The sequence below is a fragment of the Marmota marmota genome, unplaced genomic scaffold (genome assembly GCF_001458135.2).
Source record: "Marmota marmota marmota unplaced genomic scaffold, marMar, whole genome shotgun sequence".
Classification (NCBI taxonomy): Eukaryota; Metazoa; Chordata; class Mammalia; order Rodentia; family Sciuridae; genus Marmota; species Marmota marmota.
In genome coordinates, this window is record NW_026000102.1 from 3,373,326 (window position 1) to 3,398,433 (window position 25,108).

A 25,108-nucleotide genomic window follows, 5' to 3' on the forward strand; every position below is an offset into this window, starting at 1 on the left:
TTTTTAGTTTTCAGCGGACACAACATCTTTGTTTGTATGTGGTGCTGAGGACCGAACCCGGGCCGCACGCATGCCAGGCGAGCACGCTACGACTTGAGCCACATCCCCAGCCCTGAAGTCAACTATTTTAAATAAATGCTCCTAAGCTGGGTACGGTGGCACATGCCTGTAATCTCAGTGACTTGGGAGGCTAAATAAAGCAAGAGGATTGCAAGTTTGAGGCCAACCCTAGCAATCTATTTATTTATTTATTTACCATCACCTGTTTATTTAAATAAACAGATGATGGTAAATAAATAAATAAATATTTAGTGGTGCTGGGGATTCAACCCAGGGCTTTGTGCATGCGAGGCAAGTACTTTACCAACTGAGCTATATCCCCGGCCCCCAGTCTCCGCAATTTAGTAAGATCTTAGCAAAGTAAAACATTAAAAGGGCTGGGAATATAGCTCAGTAGTAAATCACCTCTGAGTTCAATTCCCAGTGACAAGTAAGTAGGTGAATGGATGGGTGGGTGGGTAGGTAGGTAGATCTATACTCTGAGCAGGAAGTAATTTGAAAAGAGGCTTTATGTGTGTGTGTTTGAACTGTGCCTTTTCTAAACTTGGGCATCATTGCTTTTGGATCAAGGGGCAAGTGAGCTACTGTTTTAGTCAGTTTTTTTTTTTTTGCTGCTGTGACCAAAAGACTTTGACAGAAACAATTTTAGAAGACGAAAAGTTTTTTGGGGAGCTCATGGTTTTAGAGGTCTCAGTCTATAGATGGCCAATTCCATTGCTCTGGGCCAAGGCAATTCAAAACATCATGGCAGAATGGTATGGTGGAGGAAAACAGCTCAGAACATGGCACTAGGAAGCAGAAAGAGAGTGAGAACTCCCTTCACCAGACAATACAAACCCCAAAGGCACATCCCCACTAACCCACCTCCACCAGCCACAACCTATCTGCCTACTACACCTACCACCTAGTTAATCCCTATCAACAGATTAATGCACTGATTAGGTTAAGGCTTTCATAACCCAGTCATTTCACCTCTGAACTCTTTTGCATTGTCACACACGAGTTTTGTGTGTGTGGGGGGGGGACACCACATATCTAAGCCATAACAGATACTCATTGGCACACCTCTGGAGCATAAGTTACCTGGAGCCAAAAGGAGGCCAGAGCATTCTCCTGTCACATGATCTGCTAGCTGGCTTGAGGTGAGCTGGGTAGGTTGTGGGGCTGCCCTTGGTGGTGGCTTCTGGAGTTTGTTTGACAGTCCACACTCAGTGCCCATAGAGTTTTTTCTTGATATGGAGAGCCCAGGCTTGTGCATAATTTTTATCCTGCCCAGTGTATACCAAATGTGCTTCTAATCTTGGTACCCTCAAAGTTGATTTAAGCAGGTACAGTTCTGTAATTTTTAAGTGCTATAGTGGAGGACTTTACCCAGCAGTGGGAAGGCTGGCAGCCTGTTGTCACAATCGGGGACACACAGCGAGAGGACTTTTATGCTATTTAGCTGCAACTGTTGAAGGCCCAGGTAAGAGATTTAAGATGCTATTGTGTTGAACTCTGGCTTGAAGAAAATCAGGATGTCCCTTTCCCCTTGGCACTTCAAACTGTGATGGTTAACCTTTTACAGGAAGTGGCACAGCAGAGTGGTCAAGAGCATACAAACTCTGGGACCAGAGCCCAGGGCTGCCACTTGAAACAGTATGAGCTCAGCCATGTGACTTCTATCTCTCTGTGCATTGGTTGCCTCATTCATTGTAAAGCAGGAGTTTATCTATTAGGTGTCTCTGAAGACTAAGCATATTGACATGGAAAGTACATACTTGTAGTGCTTAGCTTTTATCATTGTAGATTTTATAGCCCAGTAAAATGTGGTTTGCTTACTTGTTTGCAAATAAAGGTACTGGGTGAAGATGGTGCTGGCAGAGGGTTCCCAATCCCACCAGCCCACACTCACAACCCGTGATTCCACACCTTCAGAACACTGCTTCCAAGCACTTTGGCATGGATTACATTTTCACTGGCCCATGAGAAATAAACAAAAAGTAGTGATTTTTTTTGGGGGGGGGGGTGGGGGTAGCACTTCATATAGTCAAATTAAAAAGCTCTTATTTGGAGATTAAGTCTATTTTCTTCTTCTTTTTTGGAGACATAGAATGATATTTCTTTTATGAAATAATATGAGATCAGGAATCTGTTCCTCCTTTCCACCTACTCTGTTGCCCAGGCCCCCCAGGGCTGGGGCTTCAGGCTCATACCATCACAGCCTGCTAGAAAGCAGTCATTCCTACTTGGCAGGGTAAGTTGGCAATTCTGTGTCCATTTCTCAAATTTGTCCTTTTAGAGTTAATTTCAGGTGAATTTTGATCCTCAGGAAATACTCTTTCCATCAAATGTTTACTTATTGTCCTAGAACTGTGAGGACTCACAGGTGAAATAGATACTGACTATGGGAAGTTTGACAGCTCATTCATGGTTATGGCCCAGAGGAAAGCCTGTGTATACCCAGTGAGAGACAAGAATGACAAGTATAGGGAGAAGCATGTCACCATGATAACTTCCAGTGGTTGCAGGAGGGGTGGTTATCTGCTGTTGTCTGCTGGGAGTTGAGCCTAGATCTTGAGGAGATGGGGTGACTGGGCTGCAGTCTGCCAGCAGAAGGAAAGTGCTGTTATTAACTGGTCCAGGTGTTTGGCATAAGCCAAAGGCCTGGAAAGGTAGGGAATTCATTACCAGGGTCTTCTGCGAACAGAGGAAAGGGTCTGGAAGAAGTGGGGAAGCAATTGGGCAATTTGTTTATTAGGACCCAAGAAGGCTTCAGTGATTTGGAGAGGAAATAAAGGGTAAGAGCTAGCCTTGGGAAGACTGAGCTCTGCAGGAGGGTCAGGCCAGCCCAGGGGACGGCTGTAGTAGGACCTTAAGTCTGCCTGGAGGTGTGAGGCCAGAAGTAGGATGGTATCCAAGGCAAGAGAACTTAGGAAATCTCATTGAAGTTTTGGTTAAAATTATAAGGTGGGTTGTTTCAGTTCCTTTGCATTGTATAAATGTAGTGGTAATGATTGCAGAGACAACACAAAACAAAAACCTGCCCTAACTAGGTTTTGTTTGGTTGCTGGGGTGAGTGGGGGAGAGTTCTTCAAAAGGGGGCACCTGCAGGGCTCAGGGGTAGAGCGCTTGCCTAGCACATGTGAGGCACTGGGTTTGATCCTAGCACCACATAAAAAGTCAATAAATAATGGGCAGGGCACAGTTAAGTGGCAGAGAACTTGCCTAGCCAGTGTGAATAACTGGGTTCAATCTGGAGCACCACATAAAAATAAACATATAAAATGACACTCTGTCCTTCTACAACTACAAAAAATATTCAATAAATAAAATAAAATTGTACCCATCTACCAAAAAAAAAAAAAAAAGGCACCTGGTTCAGGAACATCTCTGTGGGCACCCTAGCTTGGTCTTATCTATAACATGTCAAACACAAGAAACTTTCTCTCCCTTCTCTTTGCCTGCCCCCAGAAGGCTGTGAGGAGGGTCTGCCTGGCCTGGAAGCAGGCTACCTCACCAATATTGGGCTCCCTGTTCAATAGTGTTAGATCAGTGGCCCTTCCTGTCTCTTGGAGGCATGAGGCTTTGATTCTAGAGTGCCACTTCTCTATGTGTGCCTTCAAGCAGATCATCATTCTCCCAAATGCACTTGGAGACCACAGAGGTGATATTTAACTATTAGCAGCAGAGCCACTGACAGTATTGGGCTCTTTAGGGATTAGGGGATTCAATTCAGTTGGTTAACAAAAGAAGGAGCCCAGGAGAACTCTGCTTTAATTACCAGAGTTGTTACCGGAAGACAACCGGTTGCATGCTGGAAAAAGATCTATAAAAGGTGGCTGCTCCAGGCCACAGCTGCTGGTTCCACCCCGTACCCAGCTTTTCGCACCTCAGATGTGAACAGTTGTCAGACCCAGCCCTTGAATGGGTCAGGGAGTGGAAAGAAAGCATGACTTGCCTAAAACTCTTGCCAGGAACTATTACTGGCGTGCTTCACTACATTCAAATTGGTAGTTTTTACCAAGAAACAAAGCAGCTGAAATTCCCAGGCAGAGATGGTTGTGGAGAGCAGAGGAGCACTGTGATTGGAGCAGCTCACACAGAGGAGAGTGTTTTGTGCACCTTCCCGGGAGCTGGCTCGTTTCCTTGTGGTTTGGGTCTGAGGCTAGGAAGAGTTCTGCACCCTGTTTTCTCCTGCCTCCCCTCCTTGCTCAGTTTGGGGCCTTGCTTTGTAATCACTGTGTAGTCACTTTGTAGTCACTGCTTGCTGGAACATCTCCCTGAAAAACACAGCTGGAAACAGTGGTGGACTACCACTCCATTCATATGCAATGGGGCCACCTGGCACCCAGAGGGCATTGGCATCAATCAGTAGGGTTTTAGCACAGGAGCAGCACTTGGGTTCTAACTAGTTGCACGTGAGTGCTGAGATTTAAGGTGCTGCATTTAGCTGCTCTTTCTACATATTCACATTAAAGTACTTAATTTAGCATAGGAACACATGACCACATCTTAAGGAATTAAGATAACTTCTTCCAATGCATATTTCCCAACTTCTACCAAGGAGTATATGAGTGTGAATGTGTGCAAAGGTGTGCATTCATCAGCCTTGCCCTTCAGTAGGTCCTGTCCCATCACAGAACCAGTCTGCACAGCTGGCAAGGGCAGGTGGGCTTGAGGAACCTGTGAAATAGCATTATGAAAAAGCTATGTTCATGATCCTGTTACCGACAGCAGCCTCCAGGCCTGTTCCTCCCTCTCCTGTCCTGTCCTTTCGCATGGGTGGTGCTTGGCCAGAAAAGGTGGGTGCCCTTTGGTAGTGAAGAAATGGGCTGCAGTTGTGTCCCAGCATGAAGGTGCAGGAACTTGGAAGGAGACAGGATGAGGGCTTCCTGTTGAGCTATGAGCCAGCAGCAGCAGTGGTGGTGGTGGTGGTGGTGGTCGTCGTCGTCGTCGTTGTCGTCGTAGTCGTCGTCCTCCTCCCTCCTCCCTCCTCCCTCCTCCTCCTCCTCCTCCTCCGGTGTCCTCCTCCTCCTCCGCAGTCACAGAGCCATGTTGTGAGAATGGAGGGTGAAGAACAAGGCCGTGAGCACTGAACTGAAAGGAGAGTGTATGTGCAGTGTGATTCCCCCATTGGCCTGTAAGAGGAGACCTCACGTAGATGGTGGGCTGTAAACACCTAGGACTCTGCTGGGGTCCCAGGCCCCACCTCCACCACTCCTGGGTTCTTCCTCAGGGAATCTCCATACTTCTCTGCATGGTGTAGTAATAGTGATGTGTTGTTATACTATTACCAAAAAAGAAATTTAGGCTTGGGCTGGGGTATAATATTGTTCAGTGATAGAGAACTTGTCTAGTATGCACAAGACCCTGGGTTCTTTCCCCATCTCCACAAAAGAAAATTTAGACTCAAGTCTCATCAGCCTTGCCAAAGGGTCTTATCTGAGGAGTTAGTGCTGAACCTAAGGCACAAGACAGCCAGAGGCCAGGGAAGCTCTTTTTCCCTGTGCCTGATGCTGGGGACAGGAGCTCTTCGCCTTTGATACTTGGGATACTTCTAGTGCCTCCTGGGTAGTCTGTTCTACAATCTTCCTTCCTCACAGTCCCTTAAGAGAGAGAAGACATATAGCTTATCTTATTTTTAAAAGCAATTGTTTTTTAATTGGGCAGAACAATCTATAGGTTCTCTTAGCTTTGCAGTGCCTGAGGGAGATTAAATAGCAATTGCATTTGTGGGCAGTGTGGTGGCTTACCAAGTGCAGGCAGGTAAACTGACCTGCTTAAGAGAAGAGAAGGACACCGGTAGGGCCTACACCTGTAGCAGGGATGGCAGCTCCCACTCAGCCTCCATGCTTGTCTTGCCAGGCACACACTTGTCTTGCCACTGGAATGTACTGCCAGCCTGTCGCTTACCCAAGGTCAAGCTGTACCAGGTTGAGCCATATCAATAGACTTGTGCCTGAAACAGGTATAGGTTGCCTCTGAAAGATGCGCAGCCCTGGTCCCTGCTGCGGCAGCCCAGATTGCCCAGCCGGCCAAGGGAGCACTGTCATTTGAATGCTTTGGTGGGTGACCTTGGTAGACTTGCAGCCTGGCCCAGAAGGGCACAGCAAGAGGTGGGAGGAGGAGGCAGCCTGTGGATTACTGGAGCAGTTGCCCTTGAGCTACCCGCACTGGCCTGGAGTCAGCCCTCAGCCTGACTGTGTCCCGCGAGTTCGCTAGCTCTTTCTGCTTCTCTCCTCAAGCCCTGGCCTGCCCAGAAGGTGCTGCCTCAGTTAGCCTTCGATTCTTCTTCTCCCTTCTGTGTGGTGGCACTCCCTTCCCTTCATTTTTCTTTTTATGGAAAGATCATAGGAACCTAATGGCACTTATTTCCCTAACCTTCTTGTGGGTTCTGGGAAGACCTTTGCCAGTGGCCTTTCACATATGATCTGTGGGGACAATCCACTTTCCCACCAGGGAGCTGGAAAGGAAGAAGGCACTAAACATAGGCCAGTGGGGTTCAAGCCCTTCTCTTGGCAGAGTGGCTCTACAGTGCCTGTGGGCAGGGTGCTGTGCCCCAGGCTTCTCTTTTCCCCCAGATGTTCTGCCAGTTCAGTTCATTGCGCTGCGTGCAGTTGGTACAGAGGTGTCAGATGTGTTGGCTGCGAGTGCTTGTTGTGCGATGAGGTGAGAGCCTCTGGAACAAAATGATCATTATAGGCCACTGGTGTCGAGGACGACGTTCAGACCTCAGTGTTTGCTTGTAAGCAAAAGCAGGGCTAATTTGCAAGGCTGCCTTTGTGGAGCTGCTTTTTGATCAATGATTGCCTGTGTTAATGTTTCAGTAAGCTATTGATTTCTGCAACAGCTTTTGTTCCCTGAATTTATGTGCAGCGGGTCTCTGCAGCACACACTATGCATGTTTGATTAAAGTTCAATTGACTTAATTCCTGGTGAGGCCGTGAGCTGCTTCACTCCCTATTTGGAGAACCCAAGCTTTCCGACATGTTCTTTTGTTTGTGCTCAAGACCTAGCCACCCATGCAGTCACCAATATGCTATTTCTAATCCTCCCAGATTCACTTCATTCCAGTGTTTAATCCCTTGGTAGACATTACAGTGGCTGAGAGGCTGCTAATAAAACCTGGCCTGGATTTGTTGTTTTATCAACCTTGTTGACACGTAATTGATAAAGTGCCATATATGGTGTGCTTACATTAAAAATGCACCCATTTTAAGTGCACAGTTCAGTAAATTTTTACAACTGCATCCATTGTTTAAATAATACCCCCATCAATTTATAGACTGTTTTGTCACCCTTTAAGTGTTTTTTCTTGGGTCCCTTGCCAGCACTTTCTTATCCCCCTCCCTCTAGGCTCTAGGCAACCAACCACTGATTTGCTTTTCATGGTCTTTATCTAGAGTGGAATCTCGTAGCAAGCCCCCTTTTTTGTCCAGCTGCTTTCATTTAGCAGGGTGTTTTGAAATCATCTCTGTTAGCAGCAGTGTTCCTTTTTAATCACCACATAGTATTCTAGTGAGTGGCTGTGCCATAATCCAGGCCTCCATTCTCCTGTCAGCAGGCATTTGTGTAGTTTCCAGTTTGGAACTGTTTTAGAAATAAACTGTCTGAAGATATGTGAGCATGTTTTTATATCTTTTAGGCAAATGGGTAGGAGTAGAATTGCTGGGTCACATGATGGGCATTTGCTTAACTTTGTAGGAATTGCCAGACAGTTTTTACGAAGTGATTTGACCATGTCATGTTCCCACCAACAGTGTACGCAAGTTCTTCCCAAATGTAAAGTTGATATTCTTTCTTCTTCTCATCACTGGTGATTTCAGACCTGTGGAAGAGGGTCCTTCTTGCCTGGTCATTTTGATCCTTGGCACTCAGATGTTGACTCTGTTCTGCACTCCTGATTCCTGTTTAAGAGCTTTTGCTTACATGTTGACAAGAAGCTGCAATTCATTCCAGTGTTGTGTTTCTTCTTTCTGGGTCGGGATGGCCTCACCTGTGAGTGGGACATGGTACAGAAGTACAGGTGACAAGTGCTGAGCTGGCTCCAAGCTGGCTTTCTTAGAACCTTCTTTTCTGCCTGGTGTCTGTCACTGGGCCAGTTTCTTAGCCTTACTGAACTCTGCCTTCTTTTTTAATCTGCAGGTTGTGCTGTCTTTTAAAATCACTCAAGACTCTTTCAGAACACTCACATTTGAGAAGTAGAGGCGATCACTTGTATCCGTTGTGAGATGAAGTATTTAGTTCAGACAAGTGGCTGCTTCTCCAGCCTTCAGGGAGCACTCAGAGGCTTGGCAACCCCAGCCAGCACCTGCCTACCTGGGTTTTTGCCTCCTGTTTTACTCTCTTCCTTTTCTTAAAGCTTTCCATTTCCTCTTTGCATCCCTGGCTGCTGCTGCTGCTTTTTTTTTTTTTTTTAAAGAGAGAGAGAGAATTTTTTTAATATTTATTTATTTTTTTAGTGGACACAACATCTTTGTATGTGGTACTGAGGATCGAACCCGGGCCGCACGCATGCCAGGCGAGTGTGCTACCGCTTGAGCCACATCCCCGCATCCCTGGCTTCTGTCATTTGCTGGACTCTTACGTGATCGGGCTAAAGGAGGAGATGGAAGGAACCACTCAGGGGTTTTTTCATGACTCTTTCCAGCTGTGGAATCAGCTGATTTATTGGACCAGCTGCCCACTTGGACTAATGAAGTGTGCTACTCTCACACAGTGTTTGAAGGGTGATTGTGACCTGCCTGGACTTCTGTTTCATTTTTGCTCATAGGAAAACCAGAGTCAGGTCAGTTTTTTGTCAGCAGAGATCCCTTAATCTCCTAGCAACACCAAGGGATTGTTGGAGATAAATGCATTTCCAAGTCTTAGAAAGCAAATGACAGGAGCCAGGAGGTTCACGGATCACCATCTTCGGGGATCATGGCAGTTGGAACCAGCATTTGTCCAGTAACATGTAGTGGGGACACAAGTCAGGAACCTCAGGGGCAGCTTCTCCAGTTCCCTTACTGTTAAGACTAAAGCATGGGGCACATGTGCACAAGTGTGATTGTCCTTGATGGCTTGGTCCCTGGCCTCCCTGATCTGGGGTAGTGTACCATTGGGTAGGTATTGGCAGTCCCTAGCATTTTGCTAAGAGTTAAGTGCTCTGAGGGTTGAAACACACTCATAACTCCAAGAGGTACAGGCTCTATAGAGGCTTAAATAGCTGTGGTCCATTAGTAAAAGGCATAAAACCCAGCTTTGGGGAGGAAGTGTTCAGTACATACTCATTATCTGCCTTGCAGAAGCCATTCCCTGCCTAAAATCTGCCCAATGCTCTTGGATCATGTTCGAAGACCACTCTGGGATATTGAGTGAAACCTAGTCTGATTGAGTACTCTGTAGATCCCAGGAGTTTGTGTGTGGTCTTCACTCTTCGCTGTTGGGTTTGCCACTTAGTCTTTAGTCTTGGTCTTTCCAACATGTGTCTTTGCAGGTAGACCGTAGCTCACTGGAGATCGGGAGCTTTGCCTTCTCTTTTTTCTCGGCGCCTTGTGCGCCTTGCTCATGGGATGCAGGCATTAGGGAGGTGCTGGGGGCTTTGGCCCAGGTTCCTACTTTCCCATTATCTGGGAGTCTGCCAAGTTAACCAAATTTCTACAACTTTAATTTAATGGGAGATGAGCATGTGATCTAGGCTTATTCACTGCCATTCTTTTTTTAAGTTCCAGGTAAAGAGACTATCTTGGGATGTTTGGGATGTTTGTTTTTTAAAATTGATCTTTAGTCAGCCAGGGCTGGCTGGCTCGATGCGCCATTTGTGTGCGTGTGAGTCAGGTACCTGCAGAACTTCTGAAGGAGTGGGGCTGCCACAAGTACATGATTTGCCTTTGGTTTGTTTGGGAGAGTGGGCAGTTACTTGGAATAAATGGAAAGGTGATGTGCTGTAAAGATGACCTTGTGTGTCAAAGTAGNAAGTTCCCCCCCCCCCTATTTTTTTTTTCAAAAAAGTTGGATTAGCTTTGTTTCAAGGTGACACTTTTCTTCCCTTTCTGTTGGGCCTTAGAAGGAAAGCTCTTTTTCACCACGAAAGCTGACTTTGCAGAAGGTGACATTTTATCTCTGCATCAGCACCACTGGATTTGTCCTCTGTCCTCCTTTGTTGAGCCCCAGTTCTGGCCTTCAGGACTTTCTGCCAGCTTGCCCAGTTGTGGGCCTGCAGATGGTGGAGGGAAGTTGAAGAGCAGCCTCCCTGGTTTTGGGGGTCTCTCTTCTTCCTGACCATCTGCTTGGCCTGCATTCCAGCTGACGTGGCTGTTTTCTTTGGTTGGTTGGTTCTAACCAGCCAGGCATTTCCTCACACACTTGCCTGTGTGGTTCCACTGAAATGCTGCACAGAAAACATCTCCATGTGTACACACCCAGACACACACCCACTCATGCGCACACACACGTGAACACGAGTAGGAGCCTTCTTCCCTTTTTGTCTCTTATTATTATTTGTCTGCAGTGCGTAGAACTGTGGTGGCGTCTGGCCCATAGTTGATACCCAGCAGACACTTCCAGAGTGGGTGTTCTGCAAGACTGGAACTTGTGCTCTGCTGGGCTGAGGAAGATAAGCCCCGTCTGTGCAGCCTTTGGGCCGTTTGGTAGCTGTGTTCCCAGAGCATACCAGGTTCTCCTCCCAGGTCCAGGGGCAGACTGGTCTTCATTCTTGTCTCCAGGAGAGCCATTGCCATCCTGTCTCTGCACTGAGCAGAGGAAGGTCACCCTCTGCACGCTACCCTCACAGCAGGCCTTTCTTTCCTGCAGGGGGAACTGATCACCTTCTACTACTACTGGAAGAAAACCCCTGAAGCAGCCAGCTCCCGAGCCCATCGTCGGCACCGTAGGCAGGCTGTGTTCAGGAGGATCAAGACTCGCACTGCATCCACCCCAGTCAACACACCCTCCAGACCCCCATCCAGTGAATTCTGTAAGTGGAAGGGCTTGGCTCCACAGTGGGTAGTGAGAGACTGTTCACATGCGCATTTAGCTCTGCGCCCGCCTGCAGGAGTTGACAGCCTAGGCGGCCGTGGGAGGCACGTGCTTGTATGTATGTGTGTGCAGCCCTTGCTGATGTGACAGTGAGGTTTTGCCTTCTCTCTTCTAAAGCTAGGATGTAGCAGCAGTACCTTGCAGTTATGTCCCTGTCCAGGACACCTGTGCAAGGGGTCACCATGTTGTACATGTTGACAGCCAAAAATTCTCTAGTAGGATTGGTGTGGGCCCAGTGGGACAGAATGCCTTAGAATGTCCCATTGTGCCAGGGAACGCATTGTGTGTGTGTTTAGATTTCACCAGTGTGGGCACCAGTGCCTCCCACACCAGGATTCAGGTGTGACATCAGCCCTCAAAAACCTAGCAGGGCAGGCCCTTGAGTACCACCCCTCACACACAAGTCTTGGTTCCGGTGACTGACCCTGAGGAATTCAAAGTGATCCTTCATGAATGCTGTCTCACCTCAGCCTGTGGAGCCACTCTGACTGGTAGCCCAGAGCCCAGGGCTGGACAGAGGTTCCAGGGTGGTCCCAGGCTTGGTGGAGCATGATGGCATCTCCCTTCTCCCCACATATGCCTGCCTTGCTCAGTGGACCTAAGCTCAGCCAGTGAGGATGACTTCGACAGTGAGGACAGTGAACAGGAGCTGAAGGGATACGCCTGCCGCCACTGCTTCACCACCAGTAAGTGGCCTCATTGTGCCCCTGGGGCAGGGGATGGGCTCCTTTCCTGGGCCGGGCCGGGCCAGGCCAGACTCCGGCCCTCACGGGTTCTGAGTGTTTCATGCATCAGATTGGAAACATGCCAGAGGAAGTGATTGATATGATGTCTGTATTGTACTTGAGAAACTTGAAACTCTTTTATTTGACTTTGCCTGTATTTTTAGCCGTCATTGTGGAGTTCTGTACTGAATGGTGGGTAGGAAGGACTGGTCCCAGGGGTGCATGATGGGGGCTCTGGCTCCTGGGTGCCCCAGAAACCAGGTGCAGAGGATGCCCCAGAACATGGATTCTCTGAGTAACAGTCCTGTGTTGTGTGGCTCTGGTGGCACCATGGGAGAGGTAGTTTGTAGGATTGGCACCCCTAACCCGCTTTCCTCACAGCATCCAAAGATTGGCACCACGGGGGCCGGGAGAACATCCTGCTCTGCACTGAGTGCCGCATCCACTTCAAGAAGTACGGTGAGTTACCACCCATTGAGAAGCCCGTGGACCCCCCACCATTCATGTTCAAACCCGTCAAGGAGGAGGACGATGGGCTCAGCGGGAAGCATAGCATGAGGACGCGGCGGAGTCGGGGCTCGGTGAGTCTCCCTCACCTGTGTCTCCAGTGCCAAGGGCGCTGTGGACTTATCCCCTTGTGAGAGCAAGTGTAGCTCTATTTTAGGTAGAGGAACAGACCCATTGTGGTAATGCCTGTGCTGAAGGCAGTAGGTTTGCCTGTGGAGTAGGAAGAGCTCTCTGTCCTCTTGCTGGGGCTTTGGGGGACTCATCCTGAGCTTAGCTCTACAGAGAGCTCTTTGGTCTTGGTTTGTGCTTCAGTGCCAGCTGTCCAAGTACCTCAGAACTTCACTGGCCCATGGTCCAGTCACTTCCAGTGTGACATAGCTCTGCTATTTTAAACTTTGTTTGGGGGTGGTGGGGGTGGTGCTGGGGATTGAACCCAGGGCCTTGTGCATGTGAGGCAAGTATTCTATCAACTGAGCTACATCCCCAAGCCTATTTTAAACTTTTGAAAACCTTTCCTCTCCCCTCCCATCTTCTCCCTTCTCCTTTTTAAAGCTAAATGTTTGATCCAGTTTTGGAAACTTCTGGTACATTTTCCTACTCTGGTACATTTACCTACTGCATAGGCCCTTTCATAAAGAAACTTTGTTTCCTGGGTTGGAAATGTGGTTGGGGCTGTGGGGGAGAGGGTGTTTTGGCTTAGGACTAAGGATGTCAAAGGGTCTTTCCCTCTAGCACTGGCCTCCCCAGGCACCCTTCTGGTGTGTGGGATTGTCCACCCTCTTCTGTCAAGAGCAGTCAGCTTGGCTGCTATGCACTCAGAAGGGAGCAGGCAAACACCCTAATCTCTGATGAACCCTCCTGGCTCTACGGGAACACGCTGCAGTGCTCAGCAGGCGTAGGAGCTGAGCTGCAGTATGACAGTTCATCTCTTTGGGTCACTTTCTAGCCTGTCAGATTAACTCCACAAGTACATGATTTGCCTTTGGTTTGTTTGGGAGAGTGGGCAGTTACTTGGAATAAATGGAAAGGTGAGGTGCTGTAAAGATGACCTTGTGTGTCAAAGTAGATGGCCCAGCATTTATTTCTAGCACAGGGAGTTCAGGAGAGCCCCTGGGATGCTTTGGGTTTGAGAATGACTCTCCTTTCAATTTTGTGTGAACCCACCCACTCACACCACCTGCTACCTCAGCTCCACACTGACTGTGCAGTGGAGGGACAAGAGGGTTGCCTGTCATATGCCAGGGGCAAGAGTTTGCTGTGAGGCCTGCTTGTCAGGCTCCTGCCTGTGGCAGGAGTATCCAGAGGCCTGGGTATCCCAGCCTCACTGGCCTCTGTCTTGGGAGGACAGATGTCTACACTACGCAGTGGTCGGAAGAAGCAGCCAGCCAGCCCTGATGGTCGTGCCTCGCCCATCAATGAAGACATTCGCTCCAGTGGCCGGAACTCTCCCAGCGCTGCCAGCACCTCCAGCAATGACAGCAAAGCAGAAACAGTGAAGAAGTCAGCCAAGGTCAGGAGCTGGGAGTAGAAGGGAAACTACGTAGTCCCTCCCTTCCATTGAAACGGGACTGCTGGAGCTTGCGTTCAGCTCCCTCAGACCTGGGGCTGCAGTTCATGTGTGGAGCCTCTGGGCACCAGTACTGCCCTGGCCTACAGGCTGTACACAAAGGCCCGGGGACTGGAGGAAGGGGACGTCCCACTCAGTTCCCAACATCAACCTTTGGAGTCATCTCTGCCTCAAGCTCCCCAAGGCCTCAGGCAGAGGATGCTGAGTTGTTGGGAAGGCTCCCTGCCCCTAGAGCCTTAGTATCCCCATCCCTAGATATTTATTCCCGCCTGGCCCCAAGCTGCCCCTTCCAGAGCTTTCTTGCTTCTGGAGACAGAACCCAAAATGAGGGAACAAAGTTTTTGCAAACTGGTCATTTCCATACTGAGGCCAGTGGGACGTCCTCCCTTTGCCTGACTGCCCCTCATGGGCCTTCTGCTGCAGAAGGTAAAGGAAGAAGCATCGTCCCCTCTGAAGAGTGCCAAGCGCCAGCGGGAAAAGGTGGCCTCTGACACGGAGGAGGCCGAGAGGACCAGCTCCAAGAAGACAAAAACACAGGTGAGGTTGGCAGCCAGGCCTTGCTAATTCTAGCTTGCAGCCGAAGTTCTGTAGAAGCTCCAGCCCAGGCTTTCCAGGTGGAGAGGCAGTGCCTTCTGCGGAGGGGGCTAGTGCTAGAATGGCCCTTGACACTGGCCCAGCCAGGACGGGACTGCCCTGGCTTGCTGCTGTTTATCATATGCCAGGCTGTGCGCCAGGTGCTACTGTGTGGGGCAGAGAGCTCTGCCTTCCCAGCATCCCCCTCCCTCCCTTTTTTCACTTTAGGAGATCAGCCGGCCTAATTCGCCCTCTGAGGGTGAGGGAGAGAGTTCAGACAGCCGCAGCGTCAATGATGAGGGCAGCAGTGACCCCAAAGACATCGACCAGGACAATCGCAGCACGTCCCCCAGCATCCCCAGCCCTCAGGACAATGAGAGTGACTCGGACTCATCAGCCCAGCAGCAGATGCTGCAGGCTCAGCCTCCAGCCTTGCAGGCGCCTGGTGGGGCCACCCCCACAGCCCCTCCGGGAGCACCCCAGCTTCCTGCCCCAGGACCCACACCCTCTGCCACTGCACTTCCTCCACAGGGCTCCCCTGCAGCCTCGCAGCCTCCTAACCAGCCACAGGCTCCAGCAGCACCTGTGGCCCATGCCCACATCCAGCAGGCGCCTTCCCTGCACCCGCCACGGCTGCCCTCACCACATCCCACACTGCAGCCTTTGACGGGGCCGGCCGGCCAGGCCTCTGCACCACCTCATACCCAGCCCCCCCTGCACAGTCAGGGTCCACCTGGCCCTCACAGCCTGCAGGCTGGATCCCTGTTACAGCACCCAGGCCCTCCTCAGCCCTTTGGCCTCCCTCCTCAGGCCTCCCAAGGACAAACACCTCTGGGGACCTCCCCAGCAGCAGCTCACCCTCACACCACCCTGCAGCTCCCAGCCTCTCAGTCAGCACTGCAACCTCAGCAGCCCCCAAGGGAACAGCCTCTGCCACCAGCACCCTTGGCCATGCCTCACATCAAGCCCCCACCTACCACACCCATCCCCCAGCTTCCAGCCCCACAGGCCCACAAGCACCCACCTCACCTCTCAGGGCCCTCACCCTTCTCTTGAATGCCAACCTGCCACCACCGCCGGCTCTGAAGCCCCTCAGCTCCTTGTCCACACACCACCCACCCTCAGCCCAGCCCCCCACCCCTGCAGCTCATGCCTCAGAGCCAGCCCTTGCCCTCTTCTCCTGCCCAGCCCCCTGGGCTGACCCAGAGCCAGAGCTTGCCCCCTCCTGCTGCTGCTCACCCCCCTGCCAGCCTCCACCAGGTGGCCACCCAGCCCCCCTTTGCTCAGCACCCCTTTGTCCCTGGAGGCCCTCCTCCCATTACCCCACCTACCTGCCCCCCCACCTCAACCCCACCTGCAGGACCCAGTACATCCACCCAGCCACCCTGCCCTGCTACAGTTTCTTCAGGAGGCAGTGTGCCAGGAGGGACGCCCTGCTCACTTCCCACTGTCCAGATCAAAGAGGAGGCTCTCGATGATGCTGAGGAGCCTGAGAGCCCCCCTCCTCCCCCAAGAAGTCCGTCCCCTGAGCCCACTGTGGTGGACACCCCCAGCCATGCCAGCCAGTCTGCCAGGTATTGGTTCCCAGGAACCAGGGTGTGAGTGGGCCCAGCCCAGCATCTGGAGGGACTTTGCAAAGGCCCCCCCCACGGGGAGAGATCTTGACAAGCCCCTGACTGAAGATGTGGCCTCTCCTAGGTTCTACAAACACCTGGACCGAGGTTACAATTCATGTGCGCGGACAGACTTGTACTTCATGCCCCTGGCTGGGTCCAAACTGGCCAAGAAGAGGGAGGAGGCCATCGAGAAGGCCAAGAGGGAGGCCGAACAGAAAGCCCGGGAGGAGCGTGAGCGGGAGAAGGAGAAAGAGAAGGAGCGCGAGCGCGAGCGGGAACGGGAGGCAGAGCGAGCTGCGGTGAGTGCCAGAGGGCTGGGGGGGCGGGGGGGCCCAGTGGGCGGCTGTGCCGTGGCCGCTATGCCCTGGCGGCCTGGCTCTATGCAGTGCTGCCTGGTGTGTGCTCCTGCAGCTGAAGGGACAAGTGCTATCAGCAGTGTCCCTAGTTCTGGTGGTGTGGCCTGTCCTGGAGCCCCTCAGGTAGCCCAGCACTCGCAGGCCAGGCTGACTCAGCAGTCACTTGGTGTCCACCTGCCAGGGCCCTGCAGGAGATGCCCCATCTGACCCTGCAGCTTGCCACCACAACAGCGTGGCTCCACCCCTTATTGCCCTCTTCTCTTCCGCAGAAGGCACCCAGCTCAGCACATGAAGGCCGCCTTGGCGACCCCCAGCTCAGCGGTCCTGGCCACATGCGGCCCTCCTTTGAACCACCGCCGACTACCATAGCTGCCGTACCCCCATACATTGGTCCCGATACACCTGCTCTCCGGACACTGAGCGAGTATGCTCGCCCCCACGTGATGTCACCCACCAACCGCAACCACCCCTTCTACATGCCCCTCAACCCTACTGACCCGCTGCTGGCCTACCACATGCCCGGCCTCTACAATGTGGACCCCACCATCCGGGAGCGTGAGCTCCGGGAGCGGGAAATCCGGGAGCGCGAGCTCCGGGAGCGCGAGCTGCGTGAGAGAATGAAGCCAGGCTTTGAGGTGAAGCCCCCAGAGCTGGACCCCCTGCACCCCGCCACCAACCCCATGGAGCACTTCGCCCGGCACAGTGCCCTCACCATCCCCCCTGCTGCCGGTCCCCACCCTTTTGCCTCTTTCCACCCCGGCCTGAACCCATTGGAGCGGGAGAGACTGGCCCTGGCAGGCCCCCAGCTGCGGCCCGAGATGAGCTACCCTGACAGACTGGCAGCCGAGCGCATCCATGCTGAGCGCATGGCATCCCTGACCAGCGACCCCCTGGCACGACTTCAGATGTTCAACGTGACTCCACACCATCACCAGCACTCACACATCCACTCCCACCTCCACCTCCACCAGCAGGACCCCCTCCACCAAGGTGGGTTCCCCTGCTGGGGCATGGGGAGGGCCTAGGGCCTCAGCAAAGAAGGGAGTCGTTGTCTAAGAGCAGAGTGTTCTCTGTGCGAGGCCATGATTCCTGGAGGATCCCGACTTCCCAGCATCCACCTAGGAGTCTGGCTGAGCTCAGCCCTTCCCTTGGCTCTCCAGAGCTGCTCCGTACCCAGGCCTTCTGTTGCGGCCTCCTGGGGAAAGTCTGGGTTCTTGGCCCCTTTGCCTGGGATGGAGGGAAGCTGTCTGGGTTCCTTGAGCACTTGCTGGCAAGCAGAACATTCCCATGGGACCTGGCTTCTGCTGTCTTTGAGCAGGTCAGTGTTGGGTACAAAGTAAGTCTAGGAGAGGGAAAGAGTGCAGGGGGCACTGCTTCTCGAGAGGCCACTCTGGACCCCCTGCACCCCGCCCCAACCCCATGGAGCACTTTGCCCGGCACGGTGCCGATTCCCACCCTTTTGCCTCTTTTCACCTGGAAGAGGCTGGCCTAGAGCAGTGGTGGCTTAGAGCAGTCTTGAAGGCAGGTAGAAGAGGGAGGTTGCTGCCGAGAGCACGAGGGTGAGTGCCAGCTGCCAGGGAACCCAGGCAGGAGGAACAACCTTGCTGGGTGTTGCAGAGGGGTCTGGTCAGGAGACTGCCTTGAAGGGAGTAAGGGAGCCGTGGCGTGCGCTTCGGGCAGAGGAGATGGAGCAGTGCTGCGTCCAGCCACACCCCATCTGCAGGTGGGACAGGAGTGACTTGCTGTAGCCCTAACAGGCTCACAGGGCAGGCCCCAGACCAGTGGGCTCTGTAGGTCCTGGGTCTTGAACAAAACGTGGTGTTGCCGGAAGGGTGCTGGGGAGCAGGGGAGGAAACATATGCTTGAATGGCCTGTCCCTGCTCTCCTCCTCTCTGGAGCTCACCCTCAAGATGGTGGAGCAACCCCTTCAGTCAGAATCATTTGCTGCCAAGTGGTACTTCCAACCTTGGTGACCAGGAGCCAGCTTGGGTGAGGGAGAAGTCACTGGTTACCAGCCAGGAGCCACACATCACCCATATCTGGGCTTGTATCCTTTCTTTCCTTTAGGTTCGGCAGGTCCAGTTCACCCCCTGGTTGACCCCCTGACTGCTGGCCCTCACCTGGCTCGTTTCCCCTACCCCCCTGGCACCCTCCCCAACCCCCTGCTGGGACAGCCTCCCCATGAGCACGAGATGCTGCGCCATCCAGTGTTTGGTAAGAATTCACCAGGGGAGGATATATGGGTTCCAGTGGAGAGTGGAGTAGCAGTCTGATCAGCTGTCCCTGCTTGTTCATTCAGTTATATATTGAATAAATTGGATTTGCACCCTCTGTGGACAGCATCCTCATGGGGACAAGGCAGGCAAACTTCTGTTCTCAGGGGGCTCTGGGTGGAGGAGGTCATAAATGCGTGCCAGTTCAGTCTTTCAGGAGGGAGCCAGAACTGCTGGGCTGGTGGGAGAGTAACCGAGACCCCCTAATTTAGGCTGATTCAAGGAAGGCCTCTTGGAAGATGCTTTCGACTGAGGTCTGGAGCGAAGTATAGGAGGCTGGCAGGGTCTGACAGGAGACCAAGGGCAATGGTGTGGGCCTTCTCTTTCCCTGGGTCTCCGAGACTGCTGAGCAGCCTCTTGCCCCACACTTTGGAAAGTACTTTCTGCAGAGCTTGGAAAGGGCCGAGTTGACTGTCCCTGGCCAATGGCATGAGGCTGCTGGGCAGGTTCATCCTCCCTGACCTCCTTGCTGGTCACTCCTTTGGCTGTTTCTGTAGTGGAGACTGTTTTGTGCTTGGCAGGCACCCCCTACCCCCGAGACTTGCCTGGGGCCATCCCACCCCCCATGTCAGCAGCCCATCAGCTACAGGCCATGCATGCCCAGTCGGCCGAGCTACAGAGACTGGCCATGGAGCAACAATGGCTGCATGGACACCCCCACATGCATGGTGGCCACCTGCCAAGTCAGGAAGATTATTACAGGTGAGGTGGGAGGGAGGAGGGAAGAGGGGGGTGCTGTGTCTGAGCCCAGGCTCCCTCCATGGGGGTTCCTGTGAATAGGCAGGCGGGCTCCAGCCACTTGCCTGTGGCCTGTGAGGTGCAGTTGCCTGCCACCTGCCCAGGCCTGATTCCAGTGTTCTTTTCTTCTTTCCAGTCGACTGAAGAAAGAAGGTGACAAGCAGTTATAAGTTATTTATTTGTTAACGCTGGCTGTGGAAACCCCAATTCTTGGGGGGGGGGGGGGAGAAACAGAACTTTTTACATACAATAGGAGCTGCAAAAGCAAAAAGAATATCTTCTAAAGATTTCGTTATATATTTAAAAACCCCGCAACTAAAATGTATCTGCATAATAGTGTTGTTTGTTGAGAGGATTCCCTGAGACCAGTTCGGGTCTCCCTGCATGACAGTGCCCCAGAAACTTAGTGAGTCCTGGACTGGACTGAGCGTCCAGAGAGCTTCCCTGCAGTCCTGGGGTTCGGCTTTAGTATTCTTCCCTTGATTTCTCAGTAGGTGCTAGAATCCGTTCACACCCTTCACTGTGCGTGCAGACACGATGGACACGTGGGTGCCAGAACCCACAGGGCTTGCAGAGAGGTGGCATATGAGTTTGGAATCCAAGAGCTATAATTTTTAAAAAATCTTTTATTTTAATACATTGTAGGAAATCTTCATAATTTGAGAAAGCTCTGCAGCATGGCTTTTTATGTCTGTAAATAAATAATTTTAGAACAGCCTTTTTTTCCTTCCACAAACTACTATTCTGATCTATTTTTTCCAGCCATGTCACTAATTGTGAATTCCTACCAGCTATTGACAGAATACAGAGTTGATTTTTTAATAAAAAGTTATATATAATTATCCCTTTAATTAAAGGGAGCAGATGGGCGTTAACTAATTACAAACAGGCAGAAGCTTGGACTAGGTTTGGTCACAGCAGTGAGCGTCCAGGGGTTTGCAGGGACAATGTTACAGACTATTTTGCTGCTTTGATTTTCACTTCCGTCTGTTCCCCGCACGTGCTTTGCCCAGCAGCACAGACGTCTGACAGCGAGCCTCTTTCATTGTTTACAGGAGTGTGGGAGTTCTGTGTTGGCTTTCTGTTCCCTGGTGTCATCACCGTCCTGTCTCTGTGGGATAGAAAGCACATGTTTACATGTGTCCGATGGTAGATTTCCTTACAGAGTTCTATGCACACACATTTGTTCTGGATAAATTGCCTTTTTAATACTTTGAAGATTACAAAAACATTCTAGAAAATCCAAGAAAATGATTCCATATAACTTAGCACATGAAAGAGCCAGGACATATGCCTCCCAACGGGATCTGTTCAAAATCTGCCCTTTTGTGACGTCACCATTTGGATGTCCTTGCGAGGACCCAGTCAAGTCATCATTACTGCAGACTGAAGCTGCTTGAGTGAGGAACACTGGGGGCCGTTAACATGATTATGAGTGGCAGCCTGCCTCTTTTGGCCCCATGCAGGGTGACTCGCTTCCGCCCGGAGGTACCACTGGTAGGAGGTTGGGCCCTTCCAGAGCAGAGCCATCCCTGCAAGACAGAGGGTGGGAGACCTGCATCTGTGGACCACACCCCTGCCAGGACAGGACCCCTTCCCATCCTCTCAAAACTCTCGAGGCCCATTGTGTGGTGCACATCTCAGAATTGCCTGTGGGTCAGTGGGCAATGTGTACCCAGAACCCAGGCCGCAAGGGGCAGGTCAGGGGCTTGACTGAGACCTGCAGCAAGGCCCTCTCCAGTTTCTATCAAAAACCCTGTTGGGTGTTGAGTCGGGACAGATAGGATTGTTTTAACTGTTAAATATTTGTAGTTTTTTTGTTTCATATTCTCTCATTCCATTTCTGCCTCAATTTTAGTTCCTTAGGGGGAGGCAAACTCAAATTAACCCTTTGCCATCAAACGACTGGCTGCCATGCAGGCATTATTCCTTCTTGGGTGGTTGACACACCACCCAGGCGCTCTGCCCTGCGGGCTTCCTCTGGCTCTGAGAGGCCTCTTCCTGCTGGGTGCCCTCCCCTTCCCTTGACACTCCTCTTTTGCTCTTGTCTCCCCCACCCCCTCCTTTCTTTGGTAGAACCTAACTCCTACCATTCAGTTTAACTTGTTTATCTCCTGTATTACCCATTTTTCCAAAGAAGAGAAAGAGTGAAGTACTTTGAAGTCTGTACTTGAAAACTGTCTGAAGGTGTTTTCTTGTTATGTTTCGGGTTTCTCCCCATATCCCAAGGCGGAGCACTGCGATTCTTCCATTAAAACCCACAATCTGAAGCCCTTGCCCGATCACCTAGAGTTTGTTTAGGAGGCCCCAGACCTGTGTGGTGTCTTTGAAGCCCGACCGCTTGGTTTCCTTTTGGATTTTCCTTCCTTTCATTTGAAGTTCGGTTTTGCTTTCTGTGTTTTGTATGTGTCTTGTTCAATGTCGTCAAGGTTGAGCTTCACATTTCACTGCAGCAGAAGCAGAACAGAGTGTATATTCTGATTTGCTACGTTTATATATATCTTGAAGCTAAATGTATATATGAGTAGTTTGCCATGAGATAACACAGTGTATACAGAGTAGACACCCAGAAATCGTGACTTCTGTGTTCTCTCCATTTGAGTATTTTGTAATCTTTTTGAAATATTTGTGGACATAAATAAAACCAAGCTACACTACAACACCGAGTGTCCAGCAACACACCGTGTCTCATTCCTGGAGGGTGGTGGGGGTACTGGCCATGGCCCTGCCCTAACCACAGGGTGGGGAAGGGGTGGAGGGAGTCTGCTGGTCTCTCCTGCCAAGGACTCTCTCACTTCCCAGAGAGGCTTCCAGAAAGGTCCAGGTCTGTGCTGCCTGGAGGAAGGATTTCTCTAATGAGTCCCCTTGCTATCTGGGAAATGCTTCCCTAGCAGGAAGATGGGGATCAAGAATACCACTGTCTCCAGCCACTGCCGTGCACCCCTACATATGTAACTTGCGGACACCCACCAAGGCGTATGGACATGTGATTGCTTACCTTCTTAGGAGACAATCTACCAGGACAGTGACCTCTTGCTGGGACCTATCCTGCCTAGATCCCTCTCTATACACCGTGCCCTGCCTGCCCTGGTCTTAGCTCCAGGTTAAAGGACTATTCTAGTTCCCTATGGGAGTATTGCCCAGGGAAGGGAAGGTGCAGTGGGTAGCTGTGGCCACGAGGGGGCAGGAGTTGTCAGAATAGATTCATGCTGTGGTTTCAGAGCCTGTCTGGGGCATTTTCCTGAAGTCAGCCTATCCCTGAAAATCTACATGGATGCCTTTTCATCTGGGACATGGCCATGGGTTTCTGGGTGGTCTTCAAGGTGTGGCAAGAGCAGTGCAGAGAACTTACTATTGGCAAGCTGCTCTCAAACAGGCAGGCTCTGTGGCGTGAAGGGAAAGGCTTGGGAAGCAGCAGGCAGGTGTCAGGTGCTGCGCAGTTCAGGACATTGGGAAGTGTTGCCAGATGGGCCTGGATCCTGTGTACATTGGTTTCCTTGGGAGGTCCAGGCAGCTGATGTCCTGGGTCTTCATAAGCTGGTGGAATTGGGAGGGGCTGCCGAGGAGTGGGGGTGGAGCTAGAATTCAGGTGGCATCGTTGCCAGTCTCTGTCAAGGTGGTTGGTTCCGATGGTGAGACTGAAGCTTGAAAAGGCATTGCAGAAGACGGCATGGAAGTTTCTCAAAACTCTATAGAACCAGGTGATTGCACAGTCCCCACTAGGTATGCATCAAAAGGAAGTGAACTCAGTATAGCAAAGACATTTCCACACACTCATGTTTACTGTAGCACTGTTCACAGTAGCCAAGAGAGGATCGACCCAGGTGTCCACTGATGATAAATGGATAAGAAAAATCACCTGTAGGATGGAATTTGGCCATAAAAAAAGAATGAAATCCTCCCATTTGCAGCAACATGGATGGAACTGATGTGAAATGAAATAAGTCTGGCACAAAAACAAACACTGCATGTTCTGATTTATCGAAGCTAAAAAAGAAGCAGAGAGTAGAGAGACTCATTGGAGACTAGGGGAGGGGAGGTTGGATAGCATCACCACAGACTTGAGGAGTAGTTCCTGGGTTCAAAAGCATGACGGGGACACTGGTTTACAGTAGTTTATGAGCCTTATTTTAAATAACCAGAAGGGTTCAAAGCTTCTCAATGCAAAGAAATGATGAATGTTTGAGGAGATGGGAATGCTAATCATCTTGATGTGATCAGGGGCAGGCCAGGGCCCTGCTACACGGAAGGGAGAGGAAACCTGGGGACCTGTCTGTACCTGTGGTGCTCTCTACATGGTGAGACCCAGGGATGAGTGATCGGGGCACACACAGGGTCTCACAGTTATCACCAGGGCTCCCTGGCCAATCTGGAAGGCTCCAGCCAGGTTCCGAGACTCAGCATTGGAGTCAGAAGAGGACCTGTTACCCAGACCCCTGGGGGGCAAGCTGATAGGCCTCAAGCCAAGTACTGAATCATACTGTGCTCCCTGAACTCCCACAAATATCTTACCAACCAAGTAAAAAGGCATGGCCTTTCCTCAGGCCGTTGTCAGTACCCAGCCACACACTCAGTCTAAGGAAGAGGGCAGGTGTCTGTTGGCCCAGTGAGGAGGTAAAGGGTGCTGCTGTCACCCAGCACCTGCCCCAGGCGGGCCAGTCCTCACCTCTGGTCGCCCAAGCGATTGGTCCCTCTGTGCCTTTCTGCTCCTTTGTTCTAGGAGTGGGTCCTCAGCTTGGGATTGGAAGTTCTGTAGCCCCTTGTTTCTGCAGGCGGAGACTCAGGAAATGGTGCCTGGTTGGGCGTGGTGTGAGGCTCAGAGCCCACCATGGCTTAGGAGTATAGATGAGGGCACGGCTGCTTTGTTAATAGATGTCTGTGGCACTACGTGTGGGTGCCCTGAGTAAAACAAGGTCACTTAGAGGGCAGGGATGCACCATGCGGATTAGCAATGGCGTCCCAGGTAGACTTGGAGCTTTGAGCCTCTGGGCCCTCCAGGGTCTGCACCACAGAGCTCTTTACAGTTGGGGATGCAAACTGCTGAGGTGAGGGGCATGCTAGGGCCCTGCTGCATGGAAGGGAGAGGAAACCTGGGGACCTCTCACCACAGGACCCCTCACCACCCATGGTGCTGACTACGTGGGTGGGACCCAGGGATGTGTGATATCGGGGCACATACAGGGGCTTCAGTTATCACCAGGGCTCCCTGGCCAATCCGAAAGGCTCCAGCCAGGTTTCTAAACTCGGTTTTGGAGCCAGAATAGGACCTGTTACCCAGACCCCTGGGGGGCAAGCTAATAGGCCCCCAGCCAGGGGAAGTGGCTGTCCCACAGTGGACCCTGGAGCAGCCCTCTCCACTGTGCTCCCGTGACTCGGTTTTGGCCTGCTTCAGGCTGCAGGATGAGCTGCCCTCGGGGTCCCTGTGGTTCCTGGGATGGACCTGAGTTGCTGGAGAGTCGGCGTGGCCTCTGGAGAACCCTTGGGTATGAAGGCCTGGGGTGGTGAACTAGATTTAAAAGCAGGACTTTAAGGCACTTATTACAAGAACTGTTCAACCAGGGACACTTCCTAAGGCCACCAGGCTGTTTTAAGGCCATAGTTTTCTATGTGCCTTGCCACTGGAGGTCATTCCCAGGTCCCCTCCACAAGGCTCTGCCACTGGTCCTGGGACACAAAAATGGCCACTCCCAGT

At 51.6% G+C, this 25,108-nt stretch overlaps 1 protein-coding gene across 1 annotated transcript in view; it reads left to right on the top strand.

The window, feature by feature from the left end:
- Rere (arginine-glutamic acid dipeptide repeats) overlaps positions 1–22,076 on the top strand; it is a 294,428-nt gene extending 272,352 nt beyond the window's left edge. Inside the window, 13 exon segments of the mRNA XM_048783657.1 lie at positions 10,837–10,999; positions 11,655–11,747; positions 12,168–12,367; positions 13,642–13,803; positions 14,284–14,397; positions 14,662–15,484; positions 15,487–15,563; positions 15,565–16,007; positions 16,132–16,348; positions 16,675–17,395; positions 18,473–18,619; positions 19,200–19,380; positions 19,553–22,076. Of these exon segments, the coding sequence (XP_048639614.1) occupies positions 10,837–10,999; positions 11,655–11,747; positions 12,168–12,367; positions 13,642–13,803; positions 14,284–14,397; positions 14,662–15,484; positions 15,487–15,563; positions 15,565–16,007; positions 16,132–16,348; positions 16,675–17,395; positions 18,473–18,619; positions 19,200–19,380; positions 19,553–19,586 (3,375 nt within the window). The 3' untranslated portion in view covers positions 19,587–22,076.
- The last annotated feature ends 3,032 nt before the right edge of the window (positions 22,077–25,108 follow it).